This window comes from Tachyglossus aculeatus, chromosome 2, assembly GCF_015852505.1.
Source record: "Tachyglossus aculeatus isolate mTacAcu1 chromosome 2, mTacAcu1.pri, whole genome shotgun sequence".
NCBI lineage: Eukaryota > Metazoa > Chordata > Mammalia > Monotremata > Tachyglossidae > Tachyglossus > Tachyglossus aculeatus.
The window spans coordinates 56775354-56800356 of NC_052067.1; the positions used below are offsets into that span (position 1 = coordinate 56775354).

General features: G+C 42.8%; 1 protein-coding gene across 1 annotated transcript in view; it reads right to left on the minus strand.

Annotated features, from left to right (window-relative positions):
- The window catches only part of PRKN (parkin RBR E3 ubiquitin protein ligase), an 857446-nt gene that overhangs the window by 328947 nt on the left and 503496 nt on the right, over positions 1-25003 (minus strand). The window contains exon 4 of the mRNA XM_038762216.1: positions 17735-17856. Within this exon, the coding sequence (XP_038618144.1) occupies positions 17735-17856 (122 nt within the window). The remainder of the gene's footprint in view (positions 1-17734; positions 17857-25003) is intronic.

The following is a 25003-nucleotide window of genomic DNA, read 5'->3' on the forward strand; positions in this document are numbered from 1 at the left end:
TCATTTCTCTGGGCCTCAGTTCCCTCATCTGTAAAATGGGGATGAAGACCGTAAGAAGACCATGTGGGACAACCTGATTATCTTATAACCTCACCAGCGCTTAGAATAGTGCTGTGCACATAGTAAAACCTGCTGGTCTTACCTCCGCAACATCGCCAAGATCCGCCCTTTCCTCTCCATCCAAACCGCTACCCAGCTGGTTCAATCTCTCCTCCTATCCCGACTGGATTACTGCATCAGCCTCCTCTCTGATCTCCCATCCTCCTGTCTCTCCCCACTTCAGTCTATACTTCATGCTGCTGCCCGGATCATCTTTGTGCAGAAACGCTCTGGGCATGTTACTCCCCTCCTCAAAAATCTCCAGTGGCTACCAGTCAACCCACACATCAGGCAAAAACTCCTCATTCTCGGCTTCAAGGTTCTCCATCACCTCGCCCCCTCCTACCTCACCTCTCTTCTCTCCTTCTACAGCCCAGCCCGCACCCTCCACTCCTCTGCTGCCACTAACCTTCTCACTGTGCCTCATTCTCACCTGTCCCACCATTAACCCTGGCCCATGTCCTCCCCCTGGCCTGAGCCCCCTCCTTCCCCTCCCCCTCTTTCCCCTCCCCCCCTTCCCCTCCCCATCCCCCCCACCTTACCTCCTGCCCCTCCCCACAGCACCTGTATATATATATATATATATATAATAATAATAATAATGACATTTATTAAGCGCTTACTATGTGCAAAGCACTGTTCTAAGCGTTGGGGAGGTTACAAGGTGATCAGGTTGTCCCTCATGGGGCTCACAGTCTTAATCCCCACTTTACAGATGAGGTAACTGAGGCACAGAGAAGTTAAGTGACTTGCCCAAAGTCACACAGCTGACAAGTGGCGGAGCTGGGATTTGAACCTATGACCTCTGACTCCAAAGCCCATGCTCTTTCCACTGAGCCACGCCTGTACATATTTATTACTCTATTTATTTATTTTATTTGTACATATTTATTCTATCTATTTTATTTTGTTAATATGTTTTGTTTTGTTCTCTGTCTCCCCCTTTTAGACTGTGAGCCCACTGTTGGGTAGGGACTGTCTCTATATGTTCCCAACTTGTACTTCCCAAGCGCTTAGTACAGTGCTCTGCACACAGTAGGCGCTCAATAAATACAAATGAATGAATGAATGAATGGAATGCCCTCCCTCCACACATCTGCCAAGCTAGCTCTCTTCCTCCCCTCAAAGCCCTACTGAGAACTCACCTCTTCCAGGAGGCCTTCCTAGACTGTGCCCCGTCTTTCCTCTCCCCTGCCCTACCCCCTCACCCTACCTCCTTCCCCTCCCCATAGCACCTGTATATATGTTTGTACAGATTTATTACACTATTTTACTTGTACATATTTACTATTCTATTTATTTTGTTAATGATGTGCATCTAGCTTTACTTCTATTTATTCTGATGACTTGACACCTGTCCACATGCTTTGTTTTGTGGTCTGTCTCCCCCTTCTAGACTGTGAGCCCATTGTTGTGTGGGAACGGTCTCTATATGTTGCCAACTTGTACTTCCCAAGCGCTTAGTACAGTGTTCTGCACACAGTAAGCACTCAATAAATACGACTGAATGAATAGTAAGCGCTTAATAAATGCCATCATTATTATTATTATTATTACGGTGCTCTGTACAGAGTAAGAGCTCAAGAAATAGAATTCACTGATTTGAAAGAAAGGAAATATAAACTCCCATAAAGGTTCAAATGGTATATATTTATGCCTATAAAACAAAAGCAGGTGTATATAATAATAATAATAATAATGTTGGTATTTGTTAAGTGCTTACTATGTGCCAAGCACTATTCTAAACGCTGGGGGCGATACAAGGTCATCGAGGTTGTCCCACGTGGGGCTCACAGTCTTAATCCCCATTTTACAGATGAGGGACCTGAGAAGAGAAGTGAAGAGACTTGCCCAAAGTCACACAGCTGACAAGTGGTGGAGTCGGGATTAGAACCCATGACCTCTGACTCCCAAGCCCGTGCTCCTTCCGCTGAGCCATGCTGCTTCTTGCGGTTTTGTAGAAAAAATGATCAGGGCAGCAGAGTGAAGTATGGACTGGAGTGGGGGAGAGAGGGGAGGCAGGGAGGTCAGCAAGAAGGCTGATGCTGCAATAAAGGTGGGAGAGGCTAAGTGCTTGGATTAATATGGTAGCAGAGATGATGCAGAGTGGAGGGCAGATGGGGGAAAAGGGCTTCCTTCAGTCTTTCAAGAATGTAAGCTCAATAGGGGCAGGGAATGTGTACAGGGCACAGTGCTCTGCACTGAGCAAGCGCTCCACAAATACCACTGATTGATTTCAAGCCGCTAAAACAATTTCATCAAAGTGTTCCCTGAAAAGAGGCTACAGAAACACACAATGTACCAGTAGTTTCTTGGTTGGGGAGGTGGTGGCCTCTGAATAATAATAAAAATAATTGTGGGATTTATTAAGCACTTACTATGTGCCAGGCACTGTGGTAAGCACAGGGGTGGGTATGAGCAAATTGGGTTGGGCACAGTCCCTGTGCCACGTGGGGCTCACAGTCTTCATTCCTATTTTACAGATGAGGGAATTGAAGCCCAGAGAAGTGAAGTGACTTACTCCACACAGCAGACAAGTGGCAGAGCCAAGGTCAGAACTTAGATTCATTCTAATTACCAGGTCCAGGCTCTAGCCACTAGGCCACGCAGCTTCTCATCACCTCACTGCCTCCTGGATCCACTCTTACTCACAGCCCTAATGAAAGACACTTGGAAGATGGACTTTTTTGAACCTCACAATGTAGATGCTTTTCTTTCCACTCATCCTTCAGTGTGCCATTCTTTTATTCATCTGCCCTTCATCTGTGCTCCTCATTTTAGGGAGGTGGGAGTTAGGGGAAATGGGGGAATTTTATGGCTCTTTAAAGGCACATCTCCTCCAAAAGGCATTCTCTGATTAAGCTCTCATTGAACCTGGGGAAATGGATGAATTTTATGGCTCTTTGAAGGCCCATCTCCTCCAATAGGCCTTCCCTGACTAAGTCCTCATTTGCTCTTCTTCCAATCCCTTCTCTGTCACCCTGCCTTGCTCTTTATTCACCCCCTCCCACAGCACTTTTTTCCATATCTGTAATTTATTTATTTATATTAATATTGGTCTCCCCCTCTAGACTGTAACTCAATGTGGGAAAGGAATGTGTCAACCAATTCTGTTGTTTTGTACTCTCCCAAGCAGTTAGTATAGTGTTCTGCACACAGAAGGCATTAAATAAATAGCACTGATTGATTGACTGGCTCTTAGATTGAAAGTCCAGGGCCTGGACAAGGTTCCCGGGATGCTTTCTCATGCTGCCAACAAACAGCCCAGTGGTGGGGAATAGATTCTGGAGCCCCAGGTGGGACAGAAACTTTGTCTGAGGTGGCTGTCTTTAATCAATCGATCCATAATATTTACTGTGCGCTTACTGAGTGCAGAATCCTGTACCGAGCACTTGGGAGAGAACAATAGTACAGAGTTGGTAGACACAGTTCAATCAATGGTATTTATTGAGTGCTTACAGTGAGCATAGCACTGTACTAAGCATTGGGAGAGAACAATAGAACAGAGTTGCTAGACACATTCCCTGGCCACAAGGAGTTTACAGTGAGGGGGGCAGACATTAATATAAATCAATATATTACGGATCTGTGCATAAGTGCTGTGGCACTGAGAGAGGGGTGAATGAAAGGTCTACTTGTTTAGTTTTGTTGGCTGTCTTCCCCCCTTCAAGACTGTGAGCCCGTTGTTGGGTAGGGATTGTCTCTACCTTTTGCTGAATTGTACTTTCCAAGCACCTAGTAGAGTGCTCTGCACACAGTAATAGCTAAGGGTACGTGATTATGGTGTCCATCATGTACATAAAAAACAGGCATGCCAAAAATTAAGTACAACACCACCACAAAGGACAAAGGGAGCAGCGTGGCCTAGTGAACAAAGCACAGGCCAGGGAATCAGAAAGACCTGGGTTCTGATCCTAGCTCCGCCACGTAGCTGCTGTGTGACCCTGGGCAAGTCACTTCACTTCTCTGTTCCTCAGTTACCTCATGTGTAAAATGGGAATTAGGACTGTGAGCCCCATGTGGGAGGTGGGGTGTGTTCAAACTGATTAGCTTGAATTTACCCCAGTGTTTAGTACAGTGCCTGGCACATAGTAAGCACCTGCTCTGCACACAGTAAGCGGTCAATAAATACTATTGAATGAATGAGTGAACAAATACCTTTAAAACAAAGCAAACCTTGTTGGGTGCACAATGTGGTCAGGACTGTGGGTCCCACATCAGCCTTTTCAGACACAAACACTATCATTCAGTTGTTTTTATTGTACGTTTGCTGTGTGCACAGCACTGTACTAAGCGCTTGGGAGAGTACAACATAACAATATGCAGTCGTTTCTGCCCGTTTGTGGCTGAACCACACTGAGATCGATGCTGCCTTTGAATATGTAAGTCCATTATGTTAATGAAGGCTGAATGGGCTGTAGGATTAATGATTGAGCACACGATGTGCACATTAGATTTCAATTAGCAGTTAAAATCTCCGCTTGTAGTGCCGTCATTCTTTGACTCGTCTATGGGAGCTGAATTCTGTCATGGAGGACAAATGAAAAGGAAATGTGACATTATTGAGATGTTTCATTTGTATCTGCCTCAGTACAGTGCTTGGCACACACTGCTTTTCCCAGGCCCATGTTCTATCCACCAGTCAGTCATATTTACTGAGCAGTTACTGTGTGCAGGTCACCATACTAAGCACTTAGGAAAGTTTAATGTAGCAACAGACACATTCCAGGCCACACTGCTTCTCAGGAGGCCACTTTGCTTCTCTTTTGCTTCGTTTCGTATTTTTGGGGAGCCATTATTATTATTATTATTGTTATTTTACCAAGGGTAGAATCTTATGTTTCAACAGATTTAGAGAAAACAATATGTTTTTCCTTTTTAACAATCTTCTCCAAACATTGAAAAATCAGACTACAACCCCATTCAAATGAGGTTTGTCCCACATTCTAGGGTGGAATTGATGATTTTAAGCTTTATTTTTATAGTTCCAAAAATTGATGGTGCCCATATCTAAAAGATTTATTCAGCATGCATTTATTTGAAAGTTTTAGCGCATCAACAAAATGCCCAAGATCATAATTCTTCCCTAGGTATAATTTAAGATACATTCACAAAATCTGTTATGGGACTGTCTTGGACCATTAAAGAGCAAATACTCTCTAAATTTCAAGTTGTGACATGTCAAATATGTTGTACGATTTTGGGGAAAAGGCTAATTTTAAGGAATGAATGGCGATAAAAACCCAAATCCTCTTACCCCCTTTGACACTCTGCCTAAAAATTACAGAAAATATCCTTTAAAAACCAATGGGAACTCAAAAAAATAGCCAACATTAAAAGAAGACTACATTAAAAGAAAAAAAAAAAGAAAAATCAGATGTGAAAAAATGTTTTACTTAATGAAAATAAAATGACATATTCATTCATCCATTCATTCATTCTCATCCATTCTTTCATTCTTATTTATTGAGCACTTACTGTGTGCAGAGCACTGTACTAAGTGCTTGGGAAGTACAAATTGGCAACATATAGAGATGGTCCCTACCCAACAGTGGGCTCACAATCTAGAAGGGGGAAACAGACAACAAAACAAAACAAGTAGACATGTGTCAATACCATCAGAATAGAATTATAGCTATTTAACACATCATTAATAAAGTAATATATATGTACAAATATACACAAGTGCTGTGGGGAGGGGAAGGGGGTCGGGGGGGAAGGGCAGGGGAAGAGGAGGAGAGTATAAGGGGAGGCTCAGTCTGGGAAGGCCTCCTGGAGGATGTGAGCTCTCAACAGGGCTTTGAGGGGAGGAAGAGAGCTAGTTTGGAGGATGTGGGGAGGGAGGGCATTCCAGGTCAGAGACAAGACGTGGGCCAGGAGTAGACGGCAGGACAGGTGAGAACGAGGCACAGTGAGGAGGGTAGCAGCAGAGGAGCAGAGTACGCGGGCTGAACTATAGAAAGAGAGAAGGGAGGTGAGGTAGGAGGGGGCGAGGTGACGGAGAGCTTTGAAGCCAAGAGTGAGGAGTTTTTGCTGGATTCAAAGGTCGATAGGCAACCACTGGAGATTTCTGAGGAGGAGAGTGACATTCATTCATTCATTCATTCAATCGTATTTATTGAGCGCTTACTGTGTGCAGAGCACTATACTAAGCGCCTGGGAAGTACAAGTTGGCAACATACAGAGATGGTCCCTACCCAACAGCGGGCTCACAGTCTAGAAGGGGGAGACAGACAACAAAACAAAACATATTAACAAAATAATAATAATAATAATGATAATAATAATGGCATTTATTAAGCGCTTACTATGTGCAAAGCCCTGTTCTAAGCGCTGGGGAGGTTACAAGGTGATCAGGTTGTCCCACGGGGGGCTCACAGTTTTAATGCCCATTTTCCAGATGAGGGAACTGAGGCCCAGAGAAGTGAAGTGACTTGCCCGAAGTCACACAGCTGACAGCTGGCGGAGCCGGGATTTGAACCCCTGACCTCTGACTCCAAAGCCCGGGCTCTTTCCACTGAGCCACGCTGCTTCTCTAATTTGCCCATTTAGACAGTTTTCACATTAGGCACGGACAGGGTTCGAACCCGTGATCTTCGGTTTACTAGACCGACGCCTTACCACTTGGCCACCGCTAAGAATAAATATGTACAAATAAAATAAATAGAGTAATAAATACTTACAAACATATATACAGGTGCTGCGGGGAGGGGAAGGAGGTAAGGCGGGGGAGGGGGAGGAGGGGTAGAGGAAGGAGAGGGCTCAGTCTGGGAAGGCCTCCTGGAGGAGGTGAGCTCTCAGTAGGGCTTTGAAGGGAGGAAGAGAGCTAGCTTGGCGGATGTGCGGAGGGAGGGCATTCCAGGCCAGGGGGATGACGTGGGCAGGGGGTCGATGGCGGGACAGGTGAGAACGAGGCACGGTGAGGAGATTAGCGGCAGAGGAGCGGAGGGTGCGGGGTGGGCTGTAGAAGGAGAGAAGGGAGGTGAGGTAGGAGGGGGCGAGGTGATGGAGAACCTTGAAGCTGAGGGTGAGGAGTTTTTGCCTGATGCGTAGGTTGATTGGTAGCCACTGGAGATTTTTGAGGAGGGGAGTAACATGCCCAGAGCGTTTCTGCACAAAGATGATCCGGGTAGCAGCGTGAAGTATGGACTGCAGGGGGGAGAGGCAGGAGGATGGGAGACAGACAATCTGGAAAGCAGTGTGAAGTATAGACTGAAGTGGGGAGATCAGAAAGGAGGCCAATGCAGTAATCCAGTCGGGATAGGAGGAGAGACTGAACCAGTAAGGTAGCGGTTTGAATGGAGAGGAAAGGGCGGATCTTGGCGAAGTTGCGGAGGTGAAACTGGCAGGTTTTGGTGACAGATTGGATGTGTAGGGTGAATGAGAGAGCGGAATCAAGGATGACACCAAGGTTGCGGGCTTGTGAGACGAGAAGGATGGTAGTGTTATCCACAGTGACGGGAGAGTCAGGGAGAGGACAGGGTTTTGGAGGGACGATGAGGAGCTCAGTCTTGGACATGCTGAGTTTTAGATGGCAGGCAGACATCCAGATGGAGATGTTTTGAAGGCAGGAAGTGATACGAGCCTAGAGGGAGGGAGAGGGAACAGGGGTGGAGATGTAGATTTGGGTGTTCTACATTCTATGATGTATGATGTCTGTTTTAGACAAAATGCCAGCCCTTTCTATGCTCTGTGACCTTCACAGGGTTTTTGGATCCCTTTTGATATCCAATAATCTCTGGTGACTTCATCCAAATGATAACTGCTCCGTAAGGTCAAGGATTTGCATTTCCACCAATGTTTGCCTCATCTTGGTAATATGAGTCAGAAGTAACAGAAAACTGTAACACAACATGACATATTTAGCAAAGAATGCCTCATCATTCATTAACCTTAACAAAGCTGATCCATCTAAAAACTAAATAACTTCCCCCAGAAAAACTATTTCAGAAGAACGAGCTGACATAGTGATACTCTGCTTTTTCAAATGTTTCTGAAACTCTTAGGACAGGGGTGATGACTGCAAAAGGTGTAGAAAGGAGACTAGTGGGAAGAACACAGGCCCGGGAGTCAAAGGACCTGGGTCCTACTCCCGGCCCCAACGCTTGTCTGCTCTGTGATCATCGGCAGGTCAGGTTACTTCTCTATGCCTCAGTATTCTCATCCTCCTAGTAAGACTGTGAGCCCCATGTGGGACAGGGAACTGTGTCCAATCCGTCACTAAGTCCTGCCAGTCCCACCTTCACAACATCATTAAAATCTGCCTTTTCCTCTCCATCCAAAACTGCTACCATGTTAATAAAAGCACTCATCCTATCTCGCCTGGATTACTGCATCAGCCTCCCGCCTCTCCCCACTCCAGTCCATACTTCACTCCGCGGCCCAGATCACTTTTCTACAAAAACTTGCAGAATATGCCACCCCGCTCCTCAAAAAACTCCAGTGGTTGCCCATCCACCTACGTATCACACTAAAACTTCTCACCATTGGCTTTAAAGCACTCAATCACCTTGCCCCCTCCTACTTTACCTTGCTTCTCTCCTTCTACTGCCCAGCCTGCACACGTTGCTCTTCTAGTGCTAACCTTCTCACTGTGCCTTGATCTCACCTGTCTTGCCATGGATCCCTGGCCCACATCCTGCCTCTAGCCTGGAGCACTCTCCCTCCTCAAATCTGACAGACAATTACTTCCCCAGCTTCAAAGCCTTATTGAAGGCACATCTCCAAGAGACCTTTCCAGACTCTCACTCCCTTCTGCATCACCCTGACTTCTAGTCTGTGAGCCCGTTGTTGGGCAGGGACCGTCTCTTTATGCTGCCGACTTGTACTTCCCAAGTGCAAGTACAGTGCTCTGCACACAGTAAGCGCTCAATAAATATGACTTGCTCCCTTTGCTCTTCCCCCCGCTCCCGGCTGCATAGCATTTTTGAATATATATCTATGTCTATATATGTACATACCTGTAAATTCTATTTATTTGTTTTGACATCTGTCTCCCCCTTTCTAGACTGTAAACCCATGCTCTTTCCACTAGGAAATCTGCTTCCCGTGTTTCTTGGCTTCATAATAGTATGGCTCTTGGTTCCATTGAAAATGACTGACATTTGATACATCTTCTCTGTGATGCTAGTAAGCAGGGATAAATAAACCACCGGAAACATGGTGAAGACTAGTATCCAGTAGAGAGGTTAAGAGGTTAATGGGGCCATTAGGACCAGATAGACAGACCCAGCCAATAGCAGGGACAGGAACAGAGGTTTCTTGAAGATTTGGAGACCAAGAGGTGGATAGAGGAATAGAAGCCTAGTAGAAACAGCACGGGCAAGAGAGTCAGAGGATCTGGATCGAATCCTGGCTCTGCCACTTGCCTGCTGTGTGACCCTGGTAAGTCACTTAACTTCTCGATGCCTCAGTTTCCTCCTCTGTAATATGGGGATTAATACTTTCCGCTGAGATTGTGTGGCCCAGGGACTGTGTTTGACTTGATTATATTCCCTTGGTGATAAGTAAACTGCTTGGCATATAGTCATTATATGTAATGACTGTATATTGCCTATATATATAGTCCCCATTTACAGATGAGGTAACTGAGGCACAGAGAAGTGAAGTGACTTGTCCAAAGTCATGTATGCTCTCTTACTATGTTCCAGGCACTGTACTAAGCACTGGGGTGGATACAAGTTAATCGGGTTTGGCACAGTTCCTGTCCCACATGAGGTTCACAATCTCAATCCTCCTTTTACAGATAAGGTAACTGAGGCACAGAGAACTGAAGTGGACCTGGGAGTCAGAAGGACCTGGGTTCTAATCCCGATTTCACCACGTGTCTGCTGTGTGACGGCAGACCAAGTGATTTCATTTATCTGTGCCCCAGTTCACTCATCTGGAAAATGGGGATTTAGACTGTGAGCCCCATGTGGGATAGGGATTGTGTCCAACTGGATTATTCTGTATGTACCCCCAGCGGTTAGTACAGTCCTTGGCACATAGTAAGTGCTTAACAAATATTTAAAAAAAGCAAGTTTTGCCAGCCCAAAATATCATGAGGCCCAAGAGGGGATTGTTGTCCCCCAATATACACAAGAAATCTATAATTGGAATATTAGGGATATGAGATGTTGGAGACTATAAGCTCATTGTGGCCAGGTAATGTGTCTGTTTATTGTCATAGTGTACTCTCTCAAGCACTTAGTACAGTGCTCTGAATTCATTAAGTATTCAAAAAACAGGATTAATGAATGAATTAGCACAGATTGCAAGAGGCGTGAACCTTTTTGAATGGATCCGCTAAGCATTTTGTTGTCATTTTCAGAAACACAATAGGGGGCTGTACAGACCACTGTTCTCTACCCGAAGTTGTTCTGTTTAGTTTCTTATATTTGCATGACTAAAATGGAAATGGAAGTATGGCAGAGAAACTAATCAAAATATAGTTAGAGCATTACTAGGTAGCTTCTGCAAGAAGCAGCGTGGGTCAGTGGAAAGAGCCCGGGCTTTGGAGTCAGAGGTCAGGGGTTCAAATCCCGGCTCCGCCAGCTGTCAGCTGTGTGACTTCGGGCAAGTCACTTCACTTCTCTGTGCCTCAGTTCTCTCATCTGTAGAATGGGGATCAAGACTGTAAGCCCCCCGTGGGACAACCTGATCACCTTGTAACCTCCCCAGTGCTTAGAACAGTGCTTTGCACATACTAAGCACTTACTAATTGCCATTATTATTATTATTATTATTATTATTATTCTGCAGGACTCCTATATCATATGCTATGGGCATGATAATGCTTCTCCGGCCATAAGAAGCATCATGGCCTAGTAGATAGAGATGGGCTGGGAGTCAGAAGGTTATGGGTTCTAATCCTGGCTCTGCCTCTTGCTGTGTGACCTTGGGCAAGTCACTTCACTTCTCTGGGTCTCGATCCCTCATCTCTAAAATGGGGAATAAGAATGTGAGCCCTGCATGGGACAGGGACTGTGTCTACTTTTGAATCTACCCCAGTGCTTAGTATAGTGCCTGGCACATAGTAAATGCTTAAGAAACACCATAATCATTATTATTATTATTATTACGAAAATGACCCAAATTCCAACAATAATATTTAAAAGCCTCCACTTGCAAATGTGGCCTATCTTTATGTACCTCAGGTAAATCCACTTCATTTCCTTTATTCCCCTTTGACTCAGCTCCTCCCTGCCCTCGACTCCTACCCAGTCCCCTTCACCTGGCCCCGCTTTCAGAAATACAGTCCAGACCTAGATGTCGCATCTCCCAAGACTCAGCTGCCTGTCTCAGCCCCAGAAACGTCACAGTTTAATCAGGTAGGCATTGCAGAGTCAAAGGCTTGCCAAAGAAAACTGAGGATCAGGGTTTCTTGGTTTAATTCTCAGCTCGGCTCCTGTCTCACTCTGTGACCTGAGTGAAGTCAATTAACCTCTCTATTTCCTATCCTGCTTAATGATGCATTTTTGAAAGTGGTTTGATATTCCCAGATTGAAAATGACTTGAATGCCTAAGTTGCAATACTTCTGTAAGCTAGCAGCTGCTCAAAATTCTAAAACAGACGTCATCGTGGTCTCTTTTTCAAGGACCTTCCATTTTGCTTGCTGATATATTTGTTTTTAGTACGTGGACAAGTGTTTGTGGTGGAGTAGGATAAGACAACTCAACTCATTTCCATTTGTATCAAAGTAGGTTTGTGAGTCCTAGCCTCTACCATCATAAAACAATTGAATTAACCTATTGACCACTCAAGTTCTTTATCCATACTTAATAAGTCTTCCAGGTGGCCTAGTAAGATCTATATATCAATTGTCCCTTCTACATTGCAGCCCTGACACGATGTCTATTTGCTCAGGGACAAGGTGGCGAAGCGTGATACTGGCATTTTCCAGGAACAATCCATTTGCAGTGTGTAGATGCAGCTGATATGATTTAAAATGAGGTGTAAGCAGTTGCAGTAACTACTGAGCTGCTGAGACAGTTGCCAGAAAGGAGGTTGGTCAAAGATGGTACTTTGGGCCTGGAACTGAGTGACAGGGCTAGTTGCTTATAACTACTCCAGCGCTTAATACAGTGCCTGGCACATAGTATGTGCTTAACAAATGCCACAATTATTCAAGCTAATAAATCTGAATACTATTCAGTCATCAAGTTGTCTCCTTATATATCCCCAACTTCTCACCCACCCAAAAACACACATAGTCAATGATAGTGATACTGAAGACACATATTCAATCACACATCTCTTGCTCCTTTAGCAGGCCCTATTCATTTTTGTGCTGCAATGAACCAATATTAAGTTTACAACGATTGTGTACATTTTCAACCACAACTGTGGAGTCAATTATAGCCAAAAAAGTAGTAGAAAACAAAACAAAACTTCCAGTTACAGGGTCTTTCATACATTTGAATTTGGGGGCTCTAGGCTCTTTGCTTCCTACTTCTCTACCAAGAAGTACCATGATGCTAAAATGTGTCTAAAAGACATAACCTTTTCAGATATTTTATTGATAATAACAATAGTAATAATAATTATGGTGTCTGTTAAGTGTCTGTGGCACTTAGGCAAGTCACTTAACTTCTCTGGGCCTCAGTTCCATTGTCTGTAAAATAGCGATTAAGACTGTAAATCCCATGCGATCAAACTGATGATCTTATAGAAGCTGCTTATAGAAGCAGCATGGCTCAGTGGAAAGAGCATGGGCTTTGGAGTCAGAGGTCATGGGTTCAAATCCCGGCTCCACCAATTGTCAGCTGTGTGATTTTGAGCAAGTCACTTAACTTCTCTGTGCCTCAGTTACCTCATCTGTAAAATGGGTATGAAGACTGTGAGCCCCCCATGGGACAACCTGATCACCTTGTAACCTCCCCAGCACTTAGAACAGTGCTGTGCACATAGTAAGTGCCTAATAAATGCCATCATTATTATTATTATTACCCCAGAGCTTACTTAGTACACTGCTTGCACACAGTAAACACTTAATGAATACCATTAAAATACCATTACTGCTGAATTGTACTTTCCAAGTGCTTAGTAAGCACTCAATAAATATGATTGAATGAGTTAATATATTAAAATAATGCAGACAGCCATTTCAGTCTGTTTCATTTGTTCACAGGATTGATCACCAGGCTCAACCAGGTCCATCTCTCCCATTCTGCTCCCAGGGCTACATCACCAAACCAGGACTGCTGGGCTCAATCAATCAATCATATTTATTGAGCACTTACTGGGGCACAGCAGTGTACTGAGCGGTTGGGAGAGTACAATATAAAAGAGTTGGCAGACGCATCCCCTGCCCACAGTGAGCTTTAAATCAAGAGTGGAGTGGGAGACAGACATTAATATAAATAAATAGATTACATAAAGTCCACTGACTCCCAAGCCTGTGTTCTTTCCACTAGGGCATGCTGCTTCTCACGCCTTCAGTTTTCACCTTCACCCACACTGCAGTGTGGTTAAGTTCACTTTCAGTGATTTCATCTTCAAGCAAGAGGAGAACTATTTATATATTAGAAATACCTTGGTTCCTGCCCAATAATTAATTTGTAGCAAATATTAAGGTTTTGGAATTGCTATCCACTTGGATTATATTTCTTGCCATCTTTTTCCACATAAATTGCCCCCAATCTAAAAACCCATTTCAAATAAAATCCATCACTTTTCACATTGTATTCGATTTACTGAACTGTTCTTCATCTTCAGTATTGTTCCATGGCCCAGGATCTCATTAAAGTAGCAGAGATAAAGTCATGTTTTAGATAAAGTAATTATAGTGATTGTGGGGGTAATCATTTAAATGCCTTGGTGGTGGTGACTCTCTCATTTCTGATTAGAAAATTTAGCTGAAACCTAAGAAGTTGAATAACAGCAGCAAGGTGTTAAATGGCGGGTGACCTTGGTTTCTTTGAGAATGCCTCTAACAACATCTCTTCCCACCTTCTCAAAGGCAAGGGAGGATTTCCTTTTCACCTGAAATTTGGCCTGTTCAACTGGTCATTGAGAAGAGGAGCCAAACTTGGTATTGGCTGCTGCTGCAATAAAATCACCCCAGAAGTTCAATGCATCAATAAATCATTGATGTTTATTACGCGCTTACTGTGTGCAAACCGCACCACACTAAGTACTTGGAAGAGTACAACACAGAAAAAGACACGTTCCCGGCCCACAACTAGCTTGCAGTACTAGAGGGATCTTGCAACACACTAAGTACTTGGAAGAGTACAACACAAAAAAATACATGTTCCCGGCCCACAACTAGCTTGCAGTACTAGAGGGATCTTACACTCTAGAAGACCTTAAAGTCTAGAGACTGGGACAACTTAGAATGCGAAGGTAAATGATCTCTTGTGTACTTATTTTGAAATTTATGCTATTTTCAGTTTCTGCTATTTCCATTTTTTTAAATATTTCCTTCTCAAAAGTAGGCAGCCACTGACACCTTCCCCCTTCATTTCTGACAGACGATCACTTTCCCCACCTTCAAAGTCTTGTTAAAAGCACATCTCCTCCAAGAGGCCTTCCCCAACAAAGCCCTTATTTCCTCTTCTCCCACTCCCTTCTTTATTGCCTTTACACTTGGTTTTGCACCCTTTATTCACCCCTCCCTCAGCCCCACAACTTTTATAATAATAATTATGGTATTTATTAAGCACCTACTATGTGCCAAGCACTGTTCTAAGCGCTGGGGTAGATACAAGGTAATCAAGTTGTCCCATGTGGGGCTCACAGTCTTCATCCCCATTTTACAGATGAGGGAACTGAGGCACAGAGATGTTAAGTGATTTGCCCAAAGTCACACAGCTGACAAGTGACGGAGCCAGGATTAGAACCCATGACCTCTGACTCCCAAGCCCAGCCTCTTTCCACTGAGCCATGCTGCTTCTTTTATGTGCATAGCCATAATTTCTTTATATCAATGTCTGTATCCCCCTCTAGACTGTAAGTTCATTGTGGGCAGGGAATGTGTTTACCAACTCTGTTATATTGCACTTTCCCAAGCACTTAGTACAGAGCAGAGCACACAGTAAGCGTTTAATAAATATGATTGATTGATTACAAACACGCAGCATGTTCAAGAAGACACAGTGTCATTGTCCCGTAGCAATGAAGTAATAAGAAGAAATAATGTTTACAATATTAGGAATGTATTGATAGAATAATTGGTAGTTGATTATACTCAATCATCTCTCTGCAATATTTGCTCTAAGAAACATTTCCTGAGACAAGCATGCAAATCATACATTCTAGTGGTCCTCATCCCACATAGAACCAATGATGGAAATTAAGAGTAGAAATGACAGGGATCTTGAGATTCCCATACGGAATTCAACTGCATGCAAAGCCATTTTAACCCTCACCATCATCTGTGATTTGACATTGAATCTGTGGACTGGAGTCAGTTAGAAAAGATTACCTCAATTCACTCCCTGTTTTAGTTTTAGAACATTCAGTAACCTTCCCTCTTCTGGCTAGAATAGTGTTCTGCACATAGTAAGTGCTCAATAAATACTATTGATTGATTGGCTGACAATATTTACATGGGGACCAATTGGAGAAAAACAATAGGATTTAACACAGGCTCCAGTAAGGGGAATAATAATGATGGTATTTGTTAAGCGTTTACCATAGGCCAGGCACTGTACTAAGTGCTGGGGTGGAAACAGGCAAATCAAGTCCCATGGCGCTCACAGTCTCAATCCCCATCGTACAGATGAGGTAACTGATGCCCTGAGAAGTGAAGTGATTTGCTCAAGCATATATAGTAGATAAGGCAGGATAAGAATGAGTGACCTTCTACCATCCAGGTCCATGAGAATGGCTCCCGGAGAATAACTGATGTTTAACTCCTTCCCTTCCCCACAGCACCTGTATATATGTATATATGTTTGTATATATTTATTACTCTATTTATTTATTTATTTATTTATTTATTTTACTTGTACATATCTATTCTATTTATTTTGTTAGATGTTTGGTTTTGTTCTCTGTCGCCCCCTTTTAGACTGTGAGCCCACTGTTGGGTAGGGACTGTCTCTATATGTTGCCAACTTGTACTTCCCAAGCGCTTAGTACAGTGTTCTGCACACAGTAAGCGCTCAATAAATACGATAGATGATGATGATGATGATGATATCATAATCATGCACATTTATCAACATTATTGTGAGGCAATGGAAGATTGTTTTAATTTCTCCAGTATTATGGTGATGAAAAGTTAAGATCCTCACAGCCTTTACAAAATACATCAATTCTCAAAATGACATCTCTTTCTCACTTGGCATCCTCAGTAAAGACTATAGTCTACCATTTTGAGATTTAAAAAATTGATATTAAAGTGCTCAGATAATAACAATGTTGGTATCTCCTTTCACTGGCGTAACTGGTATGGCCTAGCCATTCTGTAAACCTGGATTAAGAGGACTGAGTTTAAATCATCTCTGATTTGTTGTAGTCAAATGGTCATTCTCACTAAAGTGAAGGACAAAAAGCACTAGGGGAATAGAAATCTGCCTGTAAAACTCACAAAAATCTCCTAAGACCACAATTCATGCCATATAATTTCCAATTAAAAAATCTCTTCTCTGCTGTGTGACTTTGGGCAAGTCACTTCACTTCCATGTGCCTCAGCTACCTCATCTGGAAAATGGGGATTGAGACTGGGAGCCCCACATAGGGCATGGGCTGTTTCCAACCTGATTATTTTGTATTTATTCCAAAACGTAGTACAGTGCTGGCTCGAAGTAAGGCCTTAACAAGTACCATAAAAAAAAAAAAATGAACCATTCTACCCAGAGTGGGCTCATGAAGCAGGCTGGGAATTCTCTCTTCTGTGGAAACCACACCACCCCTCAGCCACATCCCCTCAATGCCACGACTCAGGGCAATCGTGCTCATTGCAGAACTGTACTTTCCAAGTGCTTAGTACAGTGCTCTGCATACAGCAAGTGCTCAATAAATATGATGGAATGAATTGGAAGACCCTGCCCCTCAGCATCACTTACTTGATGATTCCCCTCTCAGAGCTCCACCCCAGATGGATCTCTTCCTTCCAAGTGAAAGGAAACCAAGTGATGGAAACCTTCAGCAACTGTTCACCCAGAAGGGTGCCTCCATCATGATGAAGGAGCCCTCTCTGAGGAAATGAATATGACAGAGGGTCGTCGCAAGGCAGAACTCCACTGAGTTGTGAATGTGTCTGTGCGTGAGTGTGAACGAGGCAGTGGGGAAGAGAAGAAGGCAGGGCATACCGATGATCCTCTTGGCCCTGGACTCTCTGCATCCTACTGAGCCAATTTTCCAGTTTTATTTATGTAAATTTCTAGTCAGGGGCCATTTATTCGTAAATTTAGGCCACGTGCTTCGTTTAATGACTTCTAAATGATAAAATGCCCTATAGGTGTGGTGTGAAGGGAGCAAAGCTGAGAAGTGGGAGCAACTGGTCTCTGGAATGGGGTCAGAGAACCTGGAGGGTAGAGTCTGATGCAGAAAATGAAACTGTCCATCCAAAGAGAGTAGACAAAACAACAACCACAAAAAACCTAAAACCCATCTTGGGTTTTCTGCAATCTTTCTGTAGCCTGAAAGATGGATTTTAAGAACACAAATCATTCCTTTCTCACTGTCACCACCTTTCCTTACCTGAGCCAAGGTCAGCGTGGCTTGTTTACAGGTGCTGCAACGGACCCTGAGTTTTCCTGGTTTAACTGCTTGGCAGATGCCTTTGCAATAAACGTAAAAGCTGTTGTACTGAGCCGCTGCACCTGTGGAGAAGAAGTCGAAGAAAACTCTCAATATATATGGAATTCAACCTTAGACAAAAGAATTATTTTTACAAAGCCTGATTGAAGCAAATTGGAAAACTAATTCCTCCAGTACAGTGGGCAGGGAATGGGTCTGTTATGCTGTTCTGTTGTACACTACCAAGCACTTCGTACAATGCTGTGCATACAATAAGCGTTCAGTAAGTACGAATGACTGACTGAACATTATTTTGATGGATAGCATGAGGAGGAAACCACAATTTAATTTAGGAAATCCAGTTGTATACTCAAAGACTGAAATGCGTCCCTTCTTCTCTACACTGTAAGCTCATTGTGGGCAGAGAATGTGTCTGCTACATTGTTCTATTGTACTCTCCCAAGTGTTGCCAACTTGTACTTCCCATGAGCTTAGTACAGTGCGCTGCACACAGTAAGCGCTCAATAAATACGATTGATTGATTTAGTACATTGCTCTGCACACAGTAAGAGCTCAATAAATATGACTGACTGACTGGTTGGCTGACCGTTACTTTGTTGGATAGCATGACATGGAAGCAGCAATTTAATTTAGGAAATCCAGTTGTATACTCAAAGACAAACACTTTCCTTCATCTTTGGACAGTAAGTTCATTGTGAGAAAGGAATATGTCTGTTATAATGTTATAGTGTACTCTCCCAAGCTCTGTTAGTACAGTGCTTAGCACACAGTAAGCACTCAATAAATACAACTGATTAACTAACTGACTTTTTCTGGCCAGCTGTATGACTTTCTCAGAAAACCTAATAGCCTCCTGCCAAGTGAGTTTTCAAGCAAAATGAAATAAAATGCATTTCTTGCCCTTGGGGTTTTTATCACAGGAGGAAATGTTCAGAGACTATGTTAGCATTGAAAGTATCCCCCAGCACCTGATTTTTACTTCATGGCTCTCTACACCATTTGGAGTTCTCTCCTTGCCTTTCCTCAAAATGTTACCTGTAGGGAAAAGTCAACCTATTTGTTGCATTATAAATAACATTTCTCTCACACTGAGATTTCCTCTAAGTCTTTCCAATTACGTAGCTAAATATGAGAAAACATAGCCCGCGAGAAATTGACCCAATCTAGCAAGATTCTCCAATGAAATGAGTGAATAATTCAACAGTCTTAGGGCCTTGTCAACAGAAACATTCTGCGAACCATAACCACCTCTCAGCTGGAAATCAGACTGGCTGCAGATACGAAGGCACACAGAATGAAAGGGAAGAGAGGAGATGTTAACTGAGCACTTCCCAATATTCCAGTTAAGGTTTCATGGCTTTCCAAGTCTTCCGTGTCCTCAAGAATGGGATGCGAGCTCAATTCAACCAACTGCTCTCTGAGTATAGGGAAAATAAAGGTTCTGGATGCCACCACATCAAGCAAACATTCCTGCCTCCTGACTTTCAGGGCTCTGCACCAGAAAATAATAATAATAATAATAATAAAATGATATTGCTTAAGCACTCATTATGTGTCAAGTACTGTTCTAAGTGCTGGGTAAATACAAGCTAATTAAGTTGAACATAGTCCCTGTTCCACATGGGGCTCACAATCTTGATCCCCATTTTACAGATGAGGTAACAGGCACAGAGAAGTGAAGTGACTTGCCCAAGGTCACACAGCAGACAAGTGGTGGAGCTGGGATTAGAATGCATATCCTTCTGACTCGCAGGCCTATGCTTTATCCAGTAGGCTGTGCCAACTCCTTATTCATTCATTCAATTGTATTTATTAAGCACTTACTGTGTGCAGAGCACTATGCTAAGCACTTGAGAGAGTAAAATACAACAATAAACAGTCACATTCCCCACCTACAAAGATCTTACAGACATGAATATATGCTCTCTTTACTAGCTTCTTCCCAATCCATACTCAATCTCTTCTCCTTCCTTCTCTCCTCCTCCTTACCTCCTTCCCTTCCCCACAGCACCTGTATATATGTACATATGTTTATTCGTATTTATTACTCTATTTATTTATTTATTTTACTTGTACATCTCTATTCTATTTATTTTATTTTGTTAATATGTTTTGTTTCGTTCTCTGTCTCCCCCTTCTAGACTGTGAGCCCACTGTTGGGTAGGGACCGTCTCTATATGTTGCCAACTTGTACTTCCCAAGTGCTTAGTACAGTGCTCTGCACACAGTAAGCGCTCAATAAATACGATTGATTGATTGATTGATTCTCCCTAGCAAGCTCCCACTGCCTCTTTCTCTCACATCCCCAACTTCCAGCACTTGATCATACCCAAGTATCTGCCAAGAACTCTCTTTAAGCAGTCTACTCTAATTCTAGACTGTGAGTTTGGCTTTTGGGTAGGGATTGTCTCTATCTGTTACCAAATTGTACTTTCCAAGTGCTTAGTACAGTGCTTTGCACACAGTAAGTGCTCAATAAATATGATTGAAAGAATGAATACTCCAGGGGGCGAGACAGTGGGATCTGTCAAGTGGGTCTGGACTTATTCTTGCTGTCACCTCCCCACCAAACATAGGATTTTCTGTTAAATGTTAACAGATTTTCTGTTAAATGTTCATCGTTAGATAACCCCCAGTAATTAGCTAGTGAGAATCTGTTATTATTAGCTTTATGGGCCTTTGGGGAGGGAGGAGGTGCTGGACAGGTGGGAGGAGGATGAACTGAATTTTGCCTTGTTTTCACTGAGGATATGATTTTGCAGTGGTAAAATTGCAAAGATTAAGGGTAAAGACCTCTCCAGCTTGATCTCTAACCTGCTCAGAGGGCAGGGTGAAGGAAGAGACAGAAATGATTAAAAGTCTATAGGTCATATACAAACTGCATTTTTTGCTGACTCTCTTCTGAAGTGGCAAAGGGCTTCTCACTCCAACACAAATTCACCGTCCTGGTGGCGACACCATTAAACGGACAGTGCATTTAGCAGGCTTGTATTGAAGGTGTAAACAGGGTCTATCTTGCAAGTTTGGTCCCTAGAATGATTGAATCAACTCTAGTTCCCAACACATCTCTCTCCCTCCTTTCTAAATAAAAATATCATAACAATTTGCTTGTCCATTCCTTCTTAATCACACACAGAGACCAAGAGAAAGCAGAAAGGCATAAAGAATGACACAAACCTGTCAGCACGCTGTGGGAAGGGAATGCACCTAGCAACTCTGTTGTATTGTACTCTCCCCGGTGCTCTGCACACAGTACACAGTACAGTGCTCTGCACACAGTAAGCATTCAATAAAAACCATTGATTGATTCAACTGTGGATTTCCCAAGCCTCTTCACTAAGTAATTACATCTTGGGGATGAAGGACTTCTTTGTTGCACAGAATACACTATATAGTTTGGAGAGAGTACCTTTCCCTGGTAGCATTTCTTTATGGAGTTATCAAAGTTAAATGCCCCCACTTCAAAACACTGAACTGAAACAAGTGGATAAAGGGTAACAATCCCCTTCAAATATCTTCCCATTAAAATATATTACCAGGTTGTGAAATCCTTGGTTCTCATTCACAGTATATGCTATTTGGATGACTGTAGTTACAAAGGGAAGAATTTTCACAATAAATACTTGAGAACCTTTTGAAACAGAAATTCAATGTTCCCACACTACAGCTATAGTGACTAGGTTCACAAAGTAAGTGAATTAGTAATAATAATACATTTTTACAACGTGCTGTAAGGCAGGATGGGATCTCTTCATGGTTGACATTGGTCTAAATCATACAAATTCTCTCAAACTTGGCAGGGTTCATTGTGATGGAAAAATACCAGAAACACCAGAAGTCTTGAAACGGATAAAAAAAAAAAATCCAAGGAGGCTTACATTTTGGATCTTACCTGCATTCAGACTGGTTGGTTTTATTTTGTGGGTAACAAAGAAAAATATTTTTCGATTCCAAAAATTAATTAAAATCTTTTTGTAATGGAAAAGTTTAGACTCGGTGGGACAGTGTGTAAGGTGCATAACTATATCACTAGGAACAGCAAAATGAATGATCTGTGTGGAAGAGTCACTAAAGTGAAAGATCAAATCCAAGGGAGTGAAACTGGGCTTTGAACTCCAAGGCGGCTGTCCCCTCAGTAGCATATTACCTTGATTTGGGTAGCAGAGCCTCAAATCCCCTTCTGGAAAAGGGGTGATGGAATGAGAGGGGGAAAAAATACAATACAGAGTCCAACAGCTACTTGGAAAGTGACATCATTAATTCAAGAATGCATTTATGGCCCTACACCAGCAATTACTAAAATTGCTGTAGCATCAACCTTAAAATCTTATCTTCTCTCATTCAATCATGCTCGAAAGGTTTTCATGAAGTTTTGCATTAATATTTTACTGCACTGGTATTCAGCTAGAATGTGCAGATACAGCAATTACCAATTACAAAAATTAGAGTCCCATTTTTAAGGGTGGATTCTAACACTGAAAATGGGCAATAGATCAAGAAAAGACAAACCATTGTATAGCTTTTACCAGTACCATGATGTTTCAAATAGATGGGTTGCTCCTTTAACTGATTGTTTCATTTCCTTCACATTTCAAACCTTAGGTAATGGCACAAGAAGAAATATTCATTATAATAAAACCTGTGAGAAATTACCCTGAAATCAACACACTTTCACTTCCACAAGACTAACGGAGAATTAACTGGTTTGATTTAGTTCTTTTATTTAAATTTAATATGTCCCTAATCATTGTCCCTGGTATTAATAATCCAACTTCAGATTCTACCACTGACTCAGATGCCCTGCAACTGATGATAGGTCAAGATTTATTATCCTAATAAACCTGATCTTTTGTAATGTCGATTACCAAAACCATCTGACGCACCCTCAGAGACATAAAATCTTAACTATCTCTTTAAAGAAGTGGGCAATGATTTCTGATTAGAGCCATGCCGAGCATTTCCATGTGCAGCATGATGAAATTATGTCAGAAAAGGAATCTGATCACCAAGGCCTTCAGTGTTATTTAAAATACTTAAATATGCTTCTCAAGGTCCAAAAATGAGATTCCATCAGAGATTGAATGCTCTGAGAGAGTCCCCGATGAGAAAACTTTGAAGCCCTAGTGAGAGGCATTATTGAGAAGCAGTGTGGCCTAGTACATAGAGCATGGGCCTGGGAGTGAGAAGGGACCTGGGTTGCAATCTTGATTCTGCCACTTGTCTTTGGTGCAACCTTGGGCAAGTCATTTCACTTCTTTATACTTCAGTTCCCTCATCTGTAAAATGGGGATTTAAACTGTGAGCTCCATGTAGGACAGGGACAGTGTCCAATCTACTTAGCCTGAATCTAACCAAGGACTGTGTCTAACCAGAGCTCCTTATCTTCCCATCCAAATCCTGTCCTCTCCTTGCCTTTCTCATCACTGGAAAATTCTATCACTTCTATATTCCATCTACATCCACTCACTTGGAGAACTCATTCGCTCCCATAATTTCAACTCCCATCTCTATGTGGATGATCCCCAAATCTATCTCTCCAGCACTGACAACTCTCCTTCTCTGCAGTCTTGCATACCTTCCTGCTTTCAGGTCATCTTTACCTGGATGTCCCAACAACATCCCAAATTAAAAACATCCAAAACAGCCCTGCCCTTTCCCAGCCTTTCCCATCATTGTAGACAACACAACTGTCCTCCCTCTCTACAATCCCATGACCGTGGCATTATCCTTGACATCAATCAATCTTATTTATTGAAGCGCTTATCGTGTGCAGAGCACCTGTATTATGCCCTTGGGAAAGTACAATATAACAGAGTTTGTAGAAATGTTCCCTGCCCACAATGAGCTTACATTCTGGAGGGGGAGACAGATATTAATAGGCATGAAAAAAATACAGATATGTACATAAGTGCTGTAGGGTTGAGGGAGGAATAAATAAAGGGTGTAAATCCAAGTGCAAGGGTGATGAAGAAGGATGCGGGAGAGGAGGAAATGAGGACTTAAATCAGGGAAGGTCTCTTGGAGGAGATGTGCTTTTAATAAGGCTAAATAAGGTAGGGAGAGTGATTGTCTGTCAGTTATGAAGAGGGAGGTAGTTCCAGGTCACACCTACACATTCAAATCTATCACCAAATCCTGTCGGTCCCACCTTCACAACATGGCTGTAATCTGCCCTTTCTTCTCCATCCAAACTGCTACCACGTTAATACAACCACTCATCCTATCCCGCCTGGATTATTGCATCAGCCTCCTCGCTGACCTTCCTACCTCCTGTCTCTCTCGACTCCAGTCCATACTTCACGCTTCTGCACAGATCATTTTTCTAAAAAAAAAGTACACATCTCCTCATTTCCCAAAAACCTCCAGTGCTTCCCATCCAGCTTCACATCAAACACAAACTCTTTATGATCAGTTTTCAATCAATCAATCGTATTTATTGAGCGCTTACTGTGTGTGTGCAGAGTGCTTTAAAGCACTCGATCAGCTTGCCCCTTGTATCTTACTTTGGTGGTTTCCAGCTACAACCCAATCCACACATTTCACTTTTCTATCACCAACTTATTCTGTGTACCTTGATTCTATCTATCTTGCCATGAACCCCTTGCCCACATCCTCCCTCTAGAGCCCCCTCAACACTCTACCTACCTTCAAAGCTTTACTAAAATCATATCTCCTCCAAAGGGCCTTCCCTGATTAAGCCCCCTTTTCCTCTATTCCCTCTCATTTCTCCATCACATATGAAATTTGAATCTGTACCTTTTAAGCAGGAAAAAGCAGCATGGCCTGGTAGATTAAGCATGATTCTGGAAGTCAGAAGGACATGGGTTCTAATCCTGGCACTGCCACTTTTCTGCTGTGTGACTTTGGGCAAGTCACTTCACTTCTCCATGCCTCAGTTACCTCATCTGCAAAATGGGGATTAAGACTGTGAGCCCCATGTGGGACATGGCCTGTTTCCAACCTGAATTGCTTGTATTCACCCTAGAGCTTAGTACAGTGCCTGGCATGTAGCGCTTAACAAATACCACAATTATTATTGCTATTTGGTGTTCACCCTGCCCTCAACCCCACAGCACGTATGGGCATATCAATTAATCAGTGGGATTTATTGAGCATTTATGTGAGCAAAACACTGTACTGAGCCCTTGGTATAGTACAATACAACAGAGTTGGTAGACATGGTCCCTGCCCACAACGAATATAAATAAA